General features: G+C 40.4%; 1 protein-coding gene across 19 annotated transcripts in view; it reads right to left on the bottom strand.

The window, feature by feature from the left end:
* Prune2 (prune homolog 2 with BCH domain) overlaps positions 1-21,766 on the bottom strand; it is a 350,442-nt gene that overhangs the window by 184,556 nt on the left and 144,120 nt on the right. For all 19 annotated transcript variants that reach the window (XR_010066330.1, XR_010066327.1, XR_010066331.1 and 16 more), the window contains 1 exon segment: positions 395-550. Coding sequence is in view for 15 of the 19 variants with exons in the window: in XM_063287018.1 (XP_063143088.1) it covers positions 395-550 (156 nt within the window). In the remaining 4 variants the exon portion in view is untranslated.

Below are 21,766 nucleotides of genomic sequence, written 5' to 3'. Positions count from 1 at the left end.
AACCTTTCAGAGGCAGGGCTAGTAGAAGGTTGTTAGATCACAAGGCCACTACCTTCAGGAGGATTGAAGAAGACTTCAAGGGACTGTCTTAATTATCGTGAGAATGATTGGTTACAAAACAAGTCTAGTCTTTTGCTTCCAGGTTCTCTATGTGATGCCATCCACCAGAAAGCCCTCACCACAGCAGGGCATAAGCCATAACCATGCTCTTGAATCTCTACAAGTGTGATATATATATCCTAGACTCTGGTATTTTGTCAGCAACTCAAAACAGACTTACACAGTCTAATCTCAGGACTCTATCTCTCGGGCCTATTTCTTATGAGGCAGCAGTCCACTCTTATCACTCTTCCAGAAGTTCATAAACAATGAAACAGATGAGAGGAGGGCTCACCTGGCTGCACAGTTCCGGGTTCTGGGAGTACACAGCGATCTGCTGCCTTTGCTGCTCCTCCGATGTGTAGCTCGCGATCAGGATAAGGACATCAAAGCCAAACTTGTCTGTGAAGGCTTTCAAATCACTGGTGATGTTGCTATGAAGCAGGCAGTCCTGAAACAGCAAACACATGAGATTATTGTCCAACTGGCTTCTTCAGACAGCTGGCGACAAATCCGCTCAGGCCTGGGATGTGTCAGCACAGGTATTTATCACCAGAGGCAAAAGAAATAAGTGCTCTGAGAAAGTTTGGAAATTGGGGAAAGATTTCTTTCCCCAAACCAAGAAAGAAGATGTCTCTGCCATTATGATCAATTCTTTACCCAAGAAGCACATTTTAATTGATTTTTTTCTATTTCATGTGCATTGGTGTTTGCCTGAATGTATGTCTGTGTGAGGGCGTTGGATTCTCTAGAACTGGAATTGCAGACCATTGTGAGATAGGGATGCTGAGAATTGAACCTAGATCCTGTGGAAGAATAGCCAGTGCTCTTAAATATTAAGCTGTCTTCCAAGCCCCAAAGAACACAGTTTTGTGAAATACTTGAAAAGTATATTTAGTCCTCACATTTATAATACACATATAAAAATGTGTGTTGACTCCAATCTTGACCTATCACTAGAAAAGCAAGAAGTTTCATATACCAGGGGTCTGGGTGATTGTCTCTCTTCCTTCGAGAAGTATAGTGAAGCCTATATTTTGGTCTTCATATATGGTGTGTTATGGTATACTCCTATTCTATAATATTATTGTTTTCTTTTTTGTTACCTGTAGTGGATTGGAAGAGGATGTTCCTCATAGGCTCAGATACCTGCACAATTTGTCCTTAGTTGGTAGGGCCATTTGTGGAGGTTCAGGAGGTGTAGCTTTCTGGAGAGAGTACATGATGAGGGCAGGCCTTGAGAATATATGACCTTGCCCTACTTTTGATTGGTTCTGTCTGCTCTGGGCTTGCAGTAAAAGATGTGACTTCTCAGCCTCCTGCTCCTGCTGCTGTGCTTCCTCATCATGATGGACTATCATCCCTCCAGAACCATAAGCCAAAATGAAACTTGTATAAGTTGCTTTGGCCATAGTATCACATGGTAATTAATACAGCATTGTGTGTGTGTGTGTGTGTGTGTGTGTATACGTGTGTGCATGTCAGTGTGTGTGTGTATGTGTCATCTTTGTATGTAGATGTCAGAAGACAATATTTGGGAATCAGTTCTTTCCTTCCTTGCCAGTCCAGTCTCTCTTGTTTCTGTTCTTGCTCTGTATACTCCAGGCTGGCTGGCCTGTGAACTTTCAGCCCATTCTATCTCTATACCTTGTCTTACTACAGAGTTCTGGGATTGCAGATCTGGCCATTGCATCTGGCTCATTTGTGTTGGTTTTAGAGATTATACTCTGGTTGTCAGAGCATGCTTCAAGCATTCTTATCTGGTGATCCACCTCACTGGCCCTACAATTTTGTTTTCTATGATTATTGTCAGTTTCTTTTCAAATTTCCTGAAGATGCACTTTGATGAATTGGCTGAGGAATTCTTTTTTGAGATGATCTCATGATGTGGAGCTGGGGTTTGAACCCAGGGATTTGTGTATGCTAGCAGAGCACTCTACCAACTGGGCTGTAGCTCCAGATCCTAAGGAATTTTTATTACAATGTAAAAGTCCAGAAGAATTTTGTAGCAGTTTTAATGTTGGGGCTACCTTGCTATTTGTGGCACTTGTGGAGAGAGCAGTAATGGCTGTGGCATTCCCAGAATGTGCCTTAGTCACCTACAGGAAATCTGTTGACTTCTCAAGCTATATCAATTTTACAGAGTGCCATTTTGCCCATACAATTCTCTCTTTTCCTTCAAGAAGAACAGTGAAGCTGTCATTATAAGTCCAGCATCTAGCATATTCACAGATTAGCATATACTAGTTGTTCAAGAAATCTTTGTAAACAGGCTGAAGAAAAATAAACAAAATCATTCTGTGCTACACTTCCTGTCATAGAGCACATGTGCTCATGTACACATATAAACACACACTCGCAAGCACACACACTCTCATACACATGCATACACACATGTATCCGCACTCACACATGCACATATACATGTGCATGCATTCACATGCACACGTGCACACTCTCACACACATAAATAATCCAAACAGACACCCAATCACACAATCCAAACAGAAACACACATATACACAACTAGCTAGTCACTATATCAATGAGTTCTACATCTGTGGATTCAAATAATAGTTGATCAATCACATGTGTTTAGGAAAAATATATCTGAACACATACAAACTTGGTTCTTATTGTCACCTCCCCTAAACAACACAACTAGTATCTGCATATTTTAGGTAAACATGACTTGGTGAATACAGGAGCATATACATGAGTTAGACATAAATTCAATGCCATTTTACAGAAGATACATCTATATCTAAAGATTTGGGTATTCAAAGAGGGTTCTCAGAACAAATCCCCTTCAGATTCTGAGGAATGGCAGCACACACCACCACCACCATGACCACCACCACCACCACCACTGCCACCCTCCCCATTTCCCCATTATGTATAATCAATTAATTGGTAGTTTATCCTGCTATCAGTGCAAAACAACATGGTGTATACTCCAAGGGATTTAAAGAATTCTATGCGTTTTTATTACAATAGCAATTGTAATTATGGTTGTTGTGGTACAGTATTAAAACTACACATAGTATTTGCCATAGAAAACACGATTGCCATTCTGCCTCATCATAATTATTGTGAATAGTTGACTAGGTAGGTATGTAGATGTGTTGCTGCATTCATATTTGCACATTATCACTGCTTAAGACTTTTTATGAGAATCTGAACTAATCCAACAGCTCCCTGCACCCAAATGCCGTGGGGGAGAAAGCTGAACACCCAGAAGTTTGGACAATCCTGAAACTACAGGACAGTCTGCCACTTCTGCCCACCTCTCCCACATCCCTGGCCCAAGAGGAAACTGCATAGTGCCTCTAGATACAGGAAAATAGGAGCAGCCAGCAGCAGGAACCTCCTGGGTCTGGCCTGCACCTGGAACTGAACTGAACTGGTCACACAGCTCTCTGTACCCAAATCCCGTGGGGGGGGGAGCTGAACCCTCAGAAGTGCAGACACTCCTGAGAACTCAGAGGAGACTATTCTCTGCCCACATTCCCGACCCAAGAGGAAATCACCTAGTGCCATCTGTGCCCCCTGGGCACACGGACCTAGGGCAGTGAGGGACAAGATCCAGTTTCTGCCTTCACCGAGTGCTGAAAACCAGTCGCCAAGAGCACCTACACACCTGAGAGCAGAGCTCTCTACTCCCAGATATGACTGAAAGAAAACAAGAAAGCAGGTCTATAGGAGTGCTGACACATAGGCCTACAGGAGGGTCAAGCCACTGTCAGAGACAGCAAGACAAGCTAACACCAAAGACAACCTGATGACAAGAGGCAAGCGCAGGAACCTAAGCAACAGAAGCCAAGACTACTTGGCATCATCAGTGCCCAGTTCTCCCACCAAAGCAAATATTGGATATCCAAACACACCATAAAAGCAATATTTAGATACAAAATCACATTTTATGATGATGATTGAGGACTTTAAGAATGATATAAATAACTCCCTTAAAGAAATACAGAACAACTCAAGTAAACAAATAGAAGCCCTTAAAGAGGAAATTAAAAAATCCTTTAAAGAATTACAGGAAAACACAATTAAGCAGACAAAGGAATTGAACAAAACTGTCCAGGATTTAAAAAATGTAAATAGAAACAATAAAGAAAGCACAAAGTGAGACAACCCTGGAGATAGAAAACCTAGGGAAGATATCAGGAGTCATAGATGCAAGCATCACAAAGAGAAGACAAGAGATAGAAAAGAGAATCTCAAGGGCTGAAGATACCATAGAAAACATTGACAGAACCATCAAAGATAATGTAAAATGCAAAAAGCTCCGAGCCCAAAACATCCAGGAAGTCCAGGAAAATGAGAAGATCAAATCTAAGGATAATAGGTATAAAAGAGAGTGAAGACTCCCAACTAAAGGGTCAGTAAATATCTTCAACAAAATTATAGAAGAAAGATGGCCTAACCTAAAGAAGGAGATGCCCATAAACATACAAGAGGCCTACAGAACTCCAAATAGATTGGACCAGAAAAGAAATTCCTCCCATCACATAATAGTCAAAACACCAAATGAACAGAACAAAGAAAGAATATTAAAAGCAGTAAGGGAAAAAGGTCAAGTAACATATAAAGGCAGACCTATAAGAATTACACCAGACTTCTCACCAGAGTCTATGAAAACCAGAAGATCCTGGATAGATGTCATACAGACCCTAAGAGAACACAAATGCCAGGCTACTATATCCAGCAAAACTCTCAATTAACATAGATGGAGAAGCCAAGATAATCTATGACAAAACCAAATTTACACAATATCTTTCTATAAATCCAGCCCCACAAAGGATAATAAATGGAAAACTCCAACACAAGGAGGGAAACTACACCCTAGAAAAAGCAAGAAAGTAATCTTGCAATGAAACCAAAAGAAGAGAGAGAGACACACACACACATAATTCCACCTCTAATAACAAAAATAACAGGAAGCAACAATCACTATTCTTTAATATCTCTTAACATCAACGGACTTAATTCCCCAATAAAAGACATAGACTAACAGACTGGATATGTAAAGAGGACCCAGCATTTTGCTGCATACCGGAAACCTAACTCAGAGACAAAGACAGACACTACCTCAGAGTAAAAGGCTGGAAAACAGCTTTCCAAGCAAATGGTCCAAAGAAACAAGCTGGAGCAGCCATTCTAATATCGAATAAAATCAACTTTCAACCAAAAGTCATTAAAAAAGATAAAGAAGGACACTTCATAATCATCAAAGGAAATATCCACCAAGATGAACTCTCAATCCTAAATATCTATGCTCCAAATGCAATGTCATCTACATTCATAAAAGAAACCTTACTAAAGCTTGAATCACACATTTCACCTCACACAATAATAGTAGATTTCAACACTGCACTCTCATCAATGGACAGATCATGGAAACAAGTTAAACAGAGACATACAGAAACTAACAGAAGTTATGAACCAAATAGACTTAACAGACATTTATAGAACATTTCATCCTAAAACAGAAGGATACACCATCTTCTCAGCACCTCATGATACCTTCTCCGAAACTGACCATATACTTGGTCACAAAACGGGCCTCAACAGATACAGGAAGATAGAAATAATCCCATTCATCCTATCAAATCACCATGGACTAAGGCTGGTCTTCAATAACAACAAAAATGACAGAAAGCCCACATATACATGGAGTTGAACAATGCTCTACTCAGTGATAACTTGATCAAAGAAGAAATAAAGAAAGAAATTAAAGACTTCTTAGAATTTAATGAAAATGAAGGCAAAACATACCCAACCTTATGGGATACAATGAAAGCTGTGCTAAGAGGAAAACTCATAGCTCTGAATGCCAGCAAAAAGAAACAAGAGAGAGCATACATCAGCAGCTTGATAGCACACCTAAAATCTCTAGAACAAAAAGAAGCAAACACACCCAAGAGGCATAAAAGGCAGGAAATAAAAACAAAACAAAACAAAACAAAACAAAAAAACCTTAGGACTGAAATCAATAAAGTAGAAACAGAAAGGACTGTAAAACCAGGAGCTGGTTCTTTGAGAAAATCAACAAGATAGATAAACCCTTAGCCAGACTAACCAGAGGGCACAGAGAATGTATCAAAATTAACAAAAGCAGAAACAAAACGGGAGACATAACAACAGACTCTGAGGAAATTTAAAAAATCATCAGATCATACTACAAAATCTTATAGTCAATAAAACTGGAAAATCCCCTTGTGAATATCGACACAAAAAATACTCAATAAAGTTCTTGCAAACTGAATCCAAGAACACATCAAAATGATCATCTATCATGATCAAGTAAGCTTCATCCCAGGGATGTAGGGATGGTTCAATATATGGAAATCCATCAACGTAATCCACTATATAAACAAACCACACGATCATTTCATTAGATGCTGAAAGCATTTGACAAAATTCAACACCCCTTCACAATAAAAGTCCTGGAAAGATCAGGAATTCAAGGCCCATACCTAAACATAGTAAAAGCAAAATACAGCAAACCAGTAGCTAACATTAAACTAAATGGAGAGAAACTTAAAATAATCCCACTAAAATCAGGAACTAGGCAAGGCTGCCCACTCTCTCCCTACTCATTCACTATAGTACTAGAAGTCCTAACCAGAGCAATCAGACAACGAAAGGAGGTCAAAGGGATACAAATTGGAAATGAAGAAGTCAAAAGATCACTATTTGCAGATGATATGATACTATACTTAAGTGTCCCACCAGAGAATTACCAAGCCTTTAGCAAAGTGGCTGGGTATAAAATTAACTCAAACAAATCAGTAGCCTTCCTCTACTCAAAGGATAAACAGGCTGAGGAAGAAATTAGGAAAATGACACCCTTCACAATAGTCCCAAATAATATAAAATACCATGGTGTGACTTTAACCAAGCAAGTGAAAGATCTGTATGACAAGAACTTTAAGTCTCTGAAGAAAGAAATTGAAGAAAATCTCAGAAGATGGCCAAATGCAATCCCCAACAAAATTCTAACTCTATTCTTCAGAGTTAGAAAGAACAATTTGCAAATTCACTTGGAATAACAAAAAATTAAAGATAGCAAAAACTATCCTCAGCAATGAAAGAACTTCTGTGGGGAATCACCATCCCTGACCTCAAGCAGTATTACAGAGCAATAGTCATAAAAACTGTATAGTATTGGCACAGAGACAGACAGGTAAATGAGTGGAATAAAATGGGTTCCAGAAATGAACCCACACACCTATGGTCACTTGATCTTTGAAAAAGGAGCTGAAATCATCCAATGGAAAAAGATAGCCTTTTCAACAAATGATGCTGGTTCAACTGGAAGTCAGCATGTAGAAAATGAAAATCAATCCATTTTTATCACCCTGTACAAAGCTTAAGTCCCAGTGGATCAAGGACTCCATGTCAAACCAGATACACTCAATCTAATAGAAGAAAAAGTAAGAAGAGCCTAGAACACATGGGCACTGGGGAAAATTTCCTGAACAAAACACCAATGGCTTATGCTCTAAGATCAAGAATCGACAAATGGGATCTCATAAAACTGCAAAGCTTCTGTAAGGCAAAGGACACTGTGGTTAGGACAAAACGGCAACCAACAGATTGGGAAAAGATCTTTACCAATCCTACATCTGATAGAGGGCTAATATCTAAAGTATACAAAGAACTCAAGAGGTTAGACTCCAGAGAGTCAAATAACTCTATTAAAATGAGGTACAGAGCTAAATAAAGAATTCTTAGTTGAGGAATATCGAATGGCTGAGAAATACCTAAAGAAATGTTCAACATCCTTAGTCATCAGGGAAATGCAAATCAAAACAACCCTTAGATTCCACCTCAACACCAGTAAGAATGGCTAAGATCAAAAACTCAGGTGACAGCAGATGCTGGCGAGGATGTGGAAAAAGAGGAACACTCCTCCATTGTTGGTGGGATTGCAGACTGGTACAACCACTCTGGAAGTCAGTCTGGAGGTTCCTCAGAAAATTGGACATTCCACTACCTGAGGACCCAGCTATATCTCTCCTGGGCATATACCCAAAAGATGCTCCAACATACAACAAAGACACATGCTCCACTATGTTCATAGCAGCCTTGTTTATAATAGCCAGAAGTTGGAAAGAACCCAGATGCCCTTCAACAGAGGAATGGAGACAGAAAATGTGGTACATCTACACAATGGAGTACTACTCAACTGCCAAAAACAACGACTTCATGAAATTCATAGGCAAATGGATTGAACTACAAAATATCCTGAGTGATGTAACCCAATCACAGAAAAACACACAGGGTATACATTAACTGATAAGTGGATATTAGCCCAAAAGCTCAAGTCACCCAAGATACAATCCACAGACTGCATGAAGCTCAAGAAGGATGAATGAATTGCGATGCTTCACTGCTTCTTAAAAGAGGGAATAAACATATTCATAACAGGTGATATGGAGGCACAGTTTGGAGTAGTGACTGAAGGAATGGCCATTCAGAGCATGCCTCATATGTTTCCCATATATACAGTCACAAAAACTAGATAAGATTGATGAAGCTAAGAAGGACATGCTGACAGGAATTGAATATAGATGTCTCCTGAGAGACACAGCCAGAGCATGTCAAATACTAACTAGCATGCTAATGCTAACAGCAAATCACTGAACTGAAAATGGGACCCCGTTGGTGGAATTAGAGAAAGGATTGAAAGAGCTGAAGGGGTTTGCAACCCCATAAGAACAGCAATGCCGGGGTTGGGGATTTAGCTCAGTGGTAGAGCGCTTGCCTAGCAAGCACAAGGCCCTGGACTCGGTCCCCAGCTCCGAAAAAAAAAAAAAAAAAAAAAAAAAGAGCAGCAATGCCAACCAACCTGAGCTCCCAGGACTAACCCATGGCTCCAACTGCATATGTAGCAGAGGAAGGCCTTGTTGGTTACCAATTTAAGGAGAAGCCCTTGGTCCTGCCAAGGTTGGACACCCAGTGTAGGGGGATGTCAGGGGGCAGGAAGGGGGATGGATGGAGAGGGGAACACCTTTATAGAAGAAGGGGATAGGGATGGGTTAGGGGGCTTATGAGCGGGAAACTGGGAAAGGGAATTACCATTTGAAATGTAAATAAAAATATATCCAATTTTTTTTAAAAAAGACTTTTTATCAGCCATTAAACACACAGGTTCTGCAGTTTCGATGAATGGAATCTTAAGATTTATGAAGTTCCCAAGAGACCCTTGGTGGGTGGGGGCTTCCATGTGTTGATAAGGCCTTTCTGTCTGATTTTGTTTTTATGGTTTTGGGGGTTTTTTTGTTTGTTTGTTTGTTTGTTTTTGTTTTGAGACAGTGTCTTTCTTCATAACCTTGGCTATCATGGAACTCACTTTGTAGACCAGGCTGGCCTCGAACTCACAGAGCTGCCTCTGCCTCTTGAGTGCTAGGACTAAGGCTGGGAGCCACCATGCCTGGCTTCTCATGGCAGTCATTCTTCCCAGGGATTTTACCAGATCGCTTTCCCTTTCAGGTGGCGAAGAACATGTGAGAATCACAAAACTCTCAAGATGTATTACTGATACAGACCAAGGATCTGACTTGGTAATGAAGTTTGTGATATTCATATGCAAGAACCTTTGGAATCACAAGATTCAGAAGGTACATTGCCAGTACCCATGCTTTTAACACCTATGGTATCCAAATACCATCACAGCAATCGTTAAGTTGATGTTTGTAGAGAATGAATTCGCCCACGGGAGTTTAGAGTATGCCTTCTCTGCATCAGACTATCCTTATGCATAACAAGCATTCAGGAGATAAATACTCCAAAGAGTCATTGGGAATTCATCAAGAAATTTAATGTTGGTCTTTGTGCCACTGTGGATCGAAAGCAGAGCTGATCCAGGAAAGACACTTATCTACAGCTTATCAATGTCAAGACTTTGTCAGAAGCCTCACAATTTCCCTTTACAAATATTTTTACATGTATGGATCCCCTAACACATCCATAAACTCCTAAAAGAAGTCATGCCTTTCAAAGAAATGTTTACATGCACAGGCAAGCACTCCCTTTGTGTCACTCAACCAAAAAAAGGTTAATTTGACTCATACCTGAACACAGTAAGATTCAGAAGCATTATTTGAAAGAGGCTGCACTTGTGGGCCTTGTGCTCTTCAAGAACGTTGGCTACGTTGGACACTCTTTGAACTCTTTGCTATGCAGACAGACACATCTTGTTCATCCGCACTGGTAAGACCAGGCTTTTTGTTAGAAATACAGTGTCACCCACACCCCAGACTCACTGAAGTGGCAGCTGCCTCTGCATCCCACCTAGAGAGCTCTGCCATAGAGAAATTGATTGGTCAGTGTATTTTCCTCCAAACCTGTCCTTTTTCATTCCCACTGTTCTCCAGGGACTTCGATGGGTAATATCCCCAACTCCTAATGCTTCGCAAACACCCAGAGCTGTGCATTCTAAACGCTTGCTGGGATTTCTGTTTAATAGGTTAGAGAGAAAAATCCAAGCACTTGTATTTTCATCTTTTCCCTTAAGTGATTCTTGAGGTCTATGACTTCTGGGTAAGATCGCCTCAGTCCTTCTATTGGTGAGCCCAAACCAAATTCCATGGAATTAGATGAAGTGTTGATTAAAAGAAAAATTAGTGAACCATTTTGGCATACTATCAATACATTTTGAATTAACCCCGATACATTTTGTAGTAACCCTAAACAATGATCGGCATCGATGCCCCATATCCTGTAGCAAACTTGTCCAAGCCAGATCCCGTTCTACTGGCCTAAGGGCAGCAGTGTCAAGAGTTTCATATTTAAAATAGTCAAACAAGGGAATGAGTGAGAATCTTCTGGTATCTGGGAAGTACAATCTGTTGGTTCTGCTTTTATGCTGGTGCTGTTTGCATAACATATAATTTATTCTTGTCTTCTAGCTATGGGGAGTCGTGTGCTGCAGTGACTCTTAACGTTGCTGGAGAGCAATGCCGGCCCTGAGTAAACAGCTCTTCATCATCAGCGGAGCCCCACTGTAGACACAGGTTGGCATTTTATTTCCCCCATCTGCCTTCTACCTGATAAATTACTGTTTTAGTTACACGTATACAAATACGATTTGTTAACCTGCTAGGATGTCTGCAAAATGTTTCTCTCACTTTCAGTTAAATTATATACATGCATATGTGTTTCCCACTTATTTGGGAAATAAAGAGATACTTCCCTTTCTAATTTTCCATTCAACCCCAGGAGTGCTCGCACGCGCGCGCGCACACACACACACACACACACACTCACACACACACACACACACACACTCACACACACACACACTCACACACACACACACACACACTCACACACACACACACTCACACACACACACACACTCACACACACACACACACACTCACACACACACACACACACACACTCACACACTCACACACACACTCACACACACAGTCTACATTCCTGAACCTTACTAGAATTTAGGAATTTATTGGGACCTGGGAACTGACCAGCAAAAACAGGGAATTGCTTCCCATTAGTGCCCATGGTACTAAAGATTCAATCATCAAACATTCAGAAGGTTGTGAAAATGCTTGCCTGAATAATCCCTAGCTTTGGAATTAGAAAAATCTAGAAAGGCAGAGAGAAAAAGAGGGCTGTTATTTCCCAGCTGAAAGCTCACTTAGAGAACTGAGAACCCTACAATATGATGATAATAAAGACAATGATGATGTCATCTTCGATGACGACGATGACAATGACAACCCCAGGGCAGAGAAGCAGAAATGATTTGACTCCATTTGCCCTAAAATAGGACCCCAGAAGGTTTAATGTGTTCATCATTGGAAATACACAGTCAAAGGCAGTGGAAAATTCCATTGTCCAAAAATACCCTTTTAGTTTTCACTGCATTATTTAAAAAAATATTTAGTATTGAGGGCTGGAGACATGGCTCACTGGTTAAGAGCACTTGTTACTCTTGCAGAGCACCCAGGTGTAGTTCTCAGCACCCACATGGTAGTTCACAGCCATTCACAACTCCAGTGCCTAGGTGCCTGATACCCTCTTCTGACCTTCTTAGGTACCAAGCTCCAACATGGTGCACAAATGCGAATGTAGGCAAAACACTCGAACATAACATGACAAATAAATTAATTTAAAAAATTAAGTAGTAATAATTCAACAACAACCACACAGAGAAAGGGAGTAGCAGGAAGTGGCACCAAAATTTTCTAAAAAAATTTTCAGTGTTGAAGCTAAATGCTGGCAGTACCATGCATCGCGCCAAGCAACCTTGATCTAAGTAGTGTCTTAAGAACATCGGAACCATTAAAGGTGGCATTTCTCAGGATAGAAAGAGCACTGCCCTGCATACATTCTCACCTTCTATTGTCTTCTTAGTTTCCCTTGTTTGGTATCCAGACCCATCTTTTTGCTCAAACTGCTCTTCTCTAAAATGCCAATCACTCTGAGATGTCGAATGGGATGCATCCCTGTTCTTACCCCATTGGATTTTACTGGCAGCTTCGACCAGGCTGACCTGCCTCCTCTTTGGAGCACTTTACTTTCCTGACGTCATGCTCTCTTTGTCCTCTCCTCACTCACTGACCAGTCCTTGGTCATCTTTGCTGATCCCTCTTCCTCATCAGCCTGCTAACCTCACAGCCCCAACACAGTGTCCCGAGATTGCACTGTCTTCTCAGTACCCACTCTCTTTGGCACTCACATTCAGAGGATCATGACATTCTTTCTAATGAAAAAACACATCCACATGGACTCTATGCATGGGAATGCTTGACCAGCCTCATAAACACAAGAAAACCTGAGCACATCCTGTCCTGCCTCTTCAGTATTATTAAATGTCAGTCTCTGAGCTAAGAATTATTCCAGCATTTTTTCTTCCCCTTCATATCTTGAATAATCCATCAGCAAATCCTGTTAACTTTACCTTAAAACATAAATCAAGTCAAACCTTTCTTAATTATCCTCCATTGCAATCACTGTCTTAGATATAGTCACCACCATATTCTTTTCTTCTTTCTTTTTCATTTTTAATTCTGTGCAGGCATGCACGCGATACACACACACATGTCTGTCTGTCTGTCTTTCTATCTGCATTTATATGAACATGAGTATGGGTACAAGAGGTCAGAAGCATTGGATCCCCTGGAGCTAGAGTTATAGCTGGTTGGAATCACCCACTACGGGTGCTGGGATTCAAACTTAGATCCTTTGGAAGAATAGATGTGTTTCTAACCACCAAATTATCTATTTCTCCGGCCCCAGACACCATCATCATCTCTTGCCTAAACACTGGTACCAACATTCCAACTAGTACCCCAGGCCCTTTTCTCTCCCTCTGAACAGTTCACACAACATCAAGAATGGCTTTTAAAAATATAAACCAGAACCCAAAGATGGGTGAACACATAAAAGTATTTGCCAACTTGATTTGGACTCCTGGGTAGAAGGAAACAACAGACAAGCTGTCCTCTACAAGTAAATAAATGAATAATTTAAAAATGTAAATCAAACAATAGCACTTTCCTATTTAGAACCCACGATCTCCCAATGCTGTTATTATTATTTAACCATTTTATTTTCCTTAATGAGAAATTATTAATATCCTTGAGTATAAGAGTTTAAATAAATCAATCAGAATTAGAGCAGCAGAAAAATTTGGAAAACATAGAAGGTAATTTACAACTTTAATACAAATACCTAATAAATTTAATAGTGAAATAGAAATGGGTGCTCACATAAGTGTTTTAGCAAAGGAGTGTAAAGAAAGAATTAACATGCATACAATGTTCATGGACAAAAATATTCATGGGCTTATTTTCGTAAAAACTAATACACAGAAAGAAAATCAGTATGACCAACAACTGATAAACTGTAAGTAAATTATGTATCAGTAAAACAAATGATTAATATACTATTGTTAAAAATCAGAGAGTAGTTAGTAACACATACATACAAAAAAAATCCTCAAAACAGGTAAATGTGGTCCAATTTCTATATGGTATAAAAATGAACAACATTTTAATATAAAATTTGATGTTTCTTTGTAAACTCTGACATGCATGGCTGGTGAAATGACTTGGTAGGTTAAGGGAGTTTTACCAACCTTGATGACCCACATGATGTTGTCCTCTGACCTGTGACCTCTGACCTACACAGATACCCCATGGCACATATACCCCCCCCAAAAAAAGATAAAAATTTAATTAAGAATTTTCATTTGCAACGAAGTACGAAGACTTCATCACCAGCAGCCAAACTGTTGATGTAAACAACCTTGAATGTCTCCATTTTAGGGCATGTTCTCAAAAGCTTTCTAGCCAAGCCTTAGGCATCAGTTAGGCCTCCTGGCTCTGGCACTCACTACCTCCATGAGTGTCACTCCGCCTCTGAGTCACAGTTTCCTTAGCTGTCAGCCCTGTTTCCTGGGAGGACAGTGAGAACTAAGATAGTAAAGGAAAAGTGAGCCAGACACCCTGCACACAGCGTTGGACAACAGGTTCCTTTTCTTTTCCTGGTCGTTAAACTGTCAGGAGGTTCACTCTCAGGGCTTGTGGAATTCACCCAACCATAGAAAACATTTTGTGGGATTCTGTGCATGGGACTCCCTGTTTGAGGAATGATTCTTCCCTTTATATCCTTCATATCACCTGAACTTTCCAATGATGACCTCGCTAATCTTTAAGCCACTTAAATGAGGCACACGTAAAATCTTACAAATCTGGGTGGCGGAGGAACCGGCAAAGCCAAACTTGAACAAGGTTGGCTTCACAGTGACCTGATATAAAATGCCCAAGCTCTGGGCAAGGCGAAGTTTATCTTAGTAATGGACTTTTCATCCTCAGCTCTTGGTAGAGCTGATGAGCTTCAGTTTGCCAATCGGCAAACAACATCCTTTAAAGCACAAACAGAAATGTGAAGTGATTTTTCATCCCTTTGGCCAAAGTTCCATGGATGGAGCCCCTTCATTGTCAAGAGCTTTTAGTGAACTTTTCTTCTGACGCTAATTGACTCCACAGAGGCCCAGCATCTTGGACTACATTTCTAGCCCAAACCAGTTGTCTCCCATACACACTAAAGCTGCTGTTAAAAGAAATGCTGACATATTATGACAAGGTGTTCCTAGACCTGTTATATCTGTATTATTCGCTTCTGGCAGGAAATGAAAAAAAATTCAAGTAAGTGGCTATCATTTGTAGGTAGAATGCTTGTAAATTCCAGCCAATACCAAGATTAAGACAAGCTTGTGCAGCTACAGTGTGAATAGAGAGTCTAAAAAGCAGAGTTTGACAGCCCCGAAGTTCTGCAAGCTCAGTGGGTGGCCTGGACTGCTGAGTTACTGAAATCGAGGTGTCTACTTTGACATTTAGACTTTGCATGGATTTATTTCTGGACTGAGGGCTATTTTCATTTTTTAATCAAGATATAAGAAAAACGCTGAGGTATGGTTACAAATGTCCTAAGTGAAAGCTTCATGATTTATGCTTCCACATTTCTATTATGATGTTTAAAGTATTCAGCAATAATAAAGTCTGATAATCTTGACAGGAAAATGATTTATGAGGACACGAGATGCATAAATTAAAATTTTATTTATTCTATTTTACATACATTTTTAATTGGCAAACAAAGACATTTTTCCATACTTTTCCTAGATACTATTTTTTCATACACTATTGTTTTTGTTTCTTACTTTTTAAAGGCAACCTAGGCATCCTAGTAGCTAAAGAACTTTCCTGGGCTTATTAAAACTAGTCTAGACATAATATTTTGAAAATATACTCAGAGAGTGTGTGTTTTCATCCTTATAATTAAAAATATTTTGTGAAAATATTTTGTGAGACTTTAGAAAACTATTATACAAAATTAATGTATGACAATATACATATCAATATGCTATATGGATTGAGTGATTAGTTTTATTGATTTAAGGCAATACTAATTTCCTGACACAAGTTAACAGTACTGCATTAAGCATATGGGTAGCTATGTTTCTTTACCTTCCATGAACTTCCTGGTGCTCTTGTGTGGTTAGTAACATTGTCTTTGTCTTGTATTAGGAAAAGGAGGCTCAGAGGAAGTTAAGTAGTTGATATTACAGAGCTTCTATGTATGAAAAATGGGGTTCTCACCCCCACTCGTCTAAATTCAAAGGGTTTATTTTAACTCTGATTTTATTCCCAAATGAGAATCTTTCTCATAGAGAGCATTACAGAGAGATTTAGCTTTTAACCTAATAAAAGATAGTTTCTTCTACTGTCCTTACTTCTGTTCAACAGTGGCTTCTCCCTTGTCACTCTGCACAAGCCTGACATATCCTTGATTTTCACAACTGTGGTTATGAAGCTTGGTTTTTCTATCACCGTGCCTCAGGATTGACTTCCATTTTCTCACCCACTCCACCAAATGTAAAGGTGGATTTATGTTACTTATGGACTGTTGATTGTGTTAAAACCTAAGATTGGAAACTCAATGAAACTTCTATAAGGAAGAATGTTGAAATATTCTTGCAGTAACATGTTTCCCCGCTCTCTCTTGCTGGTTTCATGTAGCTCAGGCTAGTCCCTAGTTGAAGACTACAATAAATGTCTCATCCTCCAGCTTCCACTTTGCAGGTGTTATAAGTATCGTAATGTGCCACCACGCCTGCCTTCTGTGGTGCTGAGTAATTGAATCTTGGGTCTCATGTATATTAGCTAAACACCCCCAACTGAGTGGGCTATGTCTATCCACAACTCGCAGCATGTGCTTTCGGATGTGTAAATTGGGGTGGGCAGTAGATCTGGCAAAATCATTGCTTGTCCAGAATTATGTTAATTGAAGACTTTCTTCCTCCAATAGTTTAGACAGAAACAATGGGTTACCTCCACTTCACCATTTATTATACTATAAATGCATCATACCCAAACATACTCCCAACACTGCTTCTTGTCTGCTCAACAGCCCACAGGAACAAGAAGTTGGGATTTATGAGGAAGCAAGAGATTAAATATGACTGCCTTTTGCTTTTGCTTTTCCCTTTGATCATGTGGGCATCTTAACAGGAGAGGACTATGGCAGCCGCATCCCCAGGTTAAGGCACAACTGTCAAGGCATGTGCTAATGTGCAGGTGGCATGTGAGCATCCATGAAGGAAAAGCCTAATGGTCTGTCAGGCAATGACCTGTAAGGTCCATACTCAAACTGAAGAATGCAGGAACACACAGAGAGATTGTGTATTCACTAAAAACTGAAATACCTAGTCTTATGCGATGAGAGAAGACAGGAGCAAGGGGTGGGAGAGAGGAAAGGAGAAGAGAAGGAGGCAGAAAGAGGAAGAGGAGGATAAAGAGGACAGGAATTGGCTGAGAGCACAGGAATTGGTTGAGCTCAAAGCTCAGATATAAGTTAAGGGTTTTATGAGAGGGATTGAGCTGGTTTCTGCCCCCCTATGAAGTGAACTAAGGTTCTGTTTCATCTTCGCTGTCTCTAGCACACAGAGGTGCTGATGTGGTCCCAGTGAGAGGTGACCTAGAAAGAGATGCTTGAAAAATGCACTTCATGGAAAACTGTTCCTCTGCTGATTCAGACAAGCAGTCAGTAGGAGACTGAGGACTTAGAAGAGGAAGGATTAACAACAAAGAAGAGAGACAGAGAACAGAATCAAGGATGGTTTGAATCTTAGTTCACTGCTCTCCCATAGTTGGCAACTTTGATTTCAACTTTATTCGTTTACTTATCATTATTTTGCTACTTTTAACCTTTGGACCTTGTATCTTAAATAAATTAATCAATAATTGGTAAGTGTTCTTGAACTCCTATCAACCTAAGACAGAACATACATCAATGCTATGTAGGCTTCCAAGACGGGTAAAAAGGAGCAATATAGACACCAACCTAAGACAGGCATGGTTGCCTGGACAGTCTTTGCTCTAAACAGGATTATGGAAAACAAGTAAAGCTTGTACTCCTGTCCAACAACTAGTACTGCCAACTTTAAAAAATAAAAAAGGGGGAACTGTGACCTCCTTAGCCTGGTAGGCGAGGGAGACTGTGAATATGCCCATAAAAGGTAGAAACAGATCTTGAGTAATTGGACTTTTTGGCTTGAGTAGAAACATCTGCCTTGGTCGCAACTATGAGCTTTCATGTGCTGGAGTTAACAAGGTGCAAAGATATGGAAACTTATTAGATTTACTACTGTGCTGTTGCTACAGCACAGTTACTATTCTGGGTTTTGTGGTTTCTCCCTTTATATATACTGTGCTGAATATTAAACTTTGAGCCTCCATCAGAAAAAAAAAGGAGTTTCACAACCTGCTGAAGACAGTCATCATTTCATTGACCAGCTCACATTATTTGCACTTTCTTCCCCTCCCTCTCCTTCCCTCTCTCACCCTCCTTTCTTCCCTCTCTTGTTCCCTCCTTCATTCTTTACCTCTCTTCCTCTCCCTCCTTCTCCTTTTTCTTCTTTTCTCTGTCTCTCTCTTCCTTTTAAGGTCTCCTGTAACCCAGGCTGTCTGTCCTCAAATTCACTATATAGTTGGTGATGAATATGAACTTTGAATCTTCCTCTCTCTTTCTTGCTCCAAAGTGCTAGGAATACAGACATACAACACCACATCCAGCTAATTTACAATTCCTTTAAGAATACTATCAAGGCAGCAGCTCTCTGCTCCCAGACCCTGTGGGAAAGAGACCTCACCGCCTGGTCAGGTGGGCACTCCTAAGGCTGCAGAGCGGAAGAGACCACCAACACTGCCCACCCCTGCCCACATCCCTGGCCCAAGAGGAAACTGTATAAGGCCTCTGGGTTCCCGTAGGGGAGGGCCCAGGAGCGGCAGGACCCCTGCCTGAGACACCGCCGGAACCTGAAGGAAACAGATCGGATAAACAGTTCTCTGCACCCAAATCCCGTGGGAGGGAGAGCTAAACCCTCAGAGAGGCAGACACGCCTGGGAAACCAGAAAAGACTGCACTCGGCATACACATCTCGGACGCCAGAGGAAAACACGAAAGGCCATCTGGAACCCTGGTGCACTGAAGCTCCCGGAAGGGGCGGCACAGGTCTTCCTGGTTGCTGCCGCCGCAGAGAGCCCGTGGGCAGCACCCCGCGAGCAAACTTGAGCCTCGGGACCACAGGTAAGACCAACCTTTCTGCTGCAAGAAAGCTGCCTGGTGAACTCAAGACACAGGCCCACAGGAACAACTGAAGACCTGTAGAGAGGAAAAACAACACGCCCGAAAGCAGAACACTCTGTCCCCATAACTGACTGAAAGAGAGGAAAACAGGTCTACAGCACTCCTGATACACAGGCTTATAGGACAGTCTAGCCACTGTCAGAAATAGCAGAACAAAGTAACACTAGAGATAATCTGATGGCGAGAGGCAAGCGCAGGAACCCAAGCAACAGAAACCAAGACTACATGGCATCATCGGAGCCCAATTCTCCTACCAAAACAAACATGGAATATCCAAACACACCAGAAAAGCAAGATCTAGTTTCAAAATCATATTTGATCATGATGCTGGAGGACTTCAAGAAAGACATGAAGAACTCCCTTAGGGAAACACAGGAAAACATTAATAAACAAGTAGAAGCCTACAGAGAGGAATCGCAAAAATCCCTGAAAGAATTCCAGGAAAACACAATCAAACAGTTGAAGGAACTAAAAATGGAAATAGAAGCAATCAAAAAAGAACACATGGAAACAACCCTGGATATAGAAAACCAAAAGAAGAGACAAGGAGCTGTAGATACAAGCCTCACCAACAGAATACAAGAGATGGAAGAGAGAATCTCAGGAGCAGAAGATTCCATAGAAATCATTGACTCAACTGTCAAAGATAATGTAAAGCAGAAAAAGCTACTGGTCCAAAACATACAGGAAATCCAGAACTCAATGAGAAGATCAAACCTAAGGATAATAGGTATAGAAGAGAGTGAAGACTCCCAGCTCAAAGGACCAGTAAATATCTTCAACAAAATCATAGAAGAAAACTTCCCTAACCTAAAAAAAGAGATACCCATAGGCATACAAGAAGCCTACAGAACTCCAAATAGATTGGACCAGAAAAGAAACACCTCCCGTCACATAATTGTCAAAACACCAAACGCACAAAATAAAGAACGAATATTAAAAGCAGTAAAGGGAAAATGTCAAGTAACATATAAAGGCAGACCTATCAGAATCACACCAGACTTCTCACCAGAAACTATGAAGGCCAGAAGATCCTGGACTGATGTCATACAGACCCTAAGAGAACACAAATGCCAGCCCAGCTTACTGTATCCTGCAAAACTCTCAATTAACATAGATGGAGAAACCAAGATATTCCATGACAAAACCAAATTTACACAATATCTTTCTACAAATCCAGCACTACAAAGGATAATAAATGGTAAAGCCCAACATAAGGAGGCAAGCTATACCCTAGAAGAAGCAAGAAACTAATCGTCTTGGCAACAAAACAAAGAGAATGAAAGCACACAAACATAACCTCACATCCAAATATGAATATAACGGGAAGCAATAATCACTATTCCTTAATATCTCTCAACATCAATGGCCTCAACTCCCCAATAAAAAGACATAGATTAACAAACTGGATACGCAACGAGGACCCTGCATTCTGCTGCCTACAGGAAACACACCTCAGAGGCAAAGACAGACATTACCTCAGAGTGAAAGGCTGGAAAACAATTTTCCAAGCAAATGGTCAGAAGAAGCAAGCTGGAGTAGCCATTCTAATATCAAATAAAATCAATTTTCAACTAAAAGTCATCAAAAAAGATAAGAAAGGACACTTCATATTCATCAAAGGAAAAATCCACCAAGATGAACTCTCAATCCTAAATATCTATGCCCCAAATACAAGGGCACCTACATATGTAAAAGAAACCTTACTAAAGCTCAAACCACACATTGCACCTCACACAATAATAGTGGGAGATTTCAACACCCCACTCTCATCAATGGACAGATCATGGAAACAGAAATTAAACAGAGATGTAGACAGACTAAGAGAAGTCATGAGCCAAATGGACTTAACGGATATTTATAGAACATTCTATCCTAAAGCAAAAGGATATACCTTCTTCTCAGCTCCTCATGGTACTTTCTCCAAAATTGACCATATAATTGGTCAAAAAACGGGCCTCAACAGGTACAGAAAGATAGAAATAATCCCATGCGTGCTATCGGACCACCACGGCCTAAAACTGGTCTTCAATAACAATCAAGGAAGAATGCCCACATATACTTGGAAATTGAACAATGCTCTACTCAATGATAACCTGGTCAAGGAAGAAATAAAGAAAGAAATTAAAAACTTTTTAGAATTTAATGAAAATGAAGGTACAACATACCCAAACTTATGGGACACAATGAAAGCTGTGCTAAGAGGAAAACTCATAGCGCTGAGTGTCTGCAGAAAGAAACAGGAAAGAGCATATGTCAGCAGCTTGACAGCACACCTAAAAGCTCTAGAACAAAAAGAAGCAAATACACCCAGGAGGAGTAGAAGGCAGGAAATAATCAAACTCAGAGCGGAAATCAACCAAGTAGAAACAAAAAGGACCATAGAAAGAATCAACAGAACCAAAAGTTGGTTCTTTGAGAAAATCAACAAGATAGATAAACCCTTAGCCAGACTAACGAGAGGACA

Source organism: Rattus norvegicus, chromosome 1, assembly GCF_036323735.1.
Source record: "Rattus norvegicus strain BN/NHsdMcwi chromosome 1, GRCr8, whole genome shotgun sequence".
NCBI classification, from domain to species: domain Eukaryota; kingdom Metazoa; phylum Chordata; class Mammalia; order Rodentia; family Muridae; genus Rattus; species Rattus norvegicus.
This window is presented reverse-complemented; position numbering and strand designations above follow the sequence as displayed.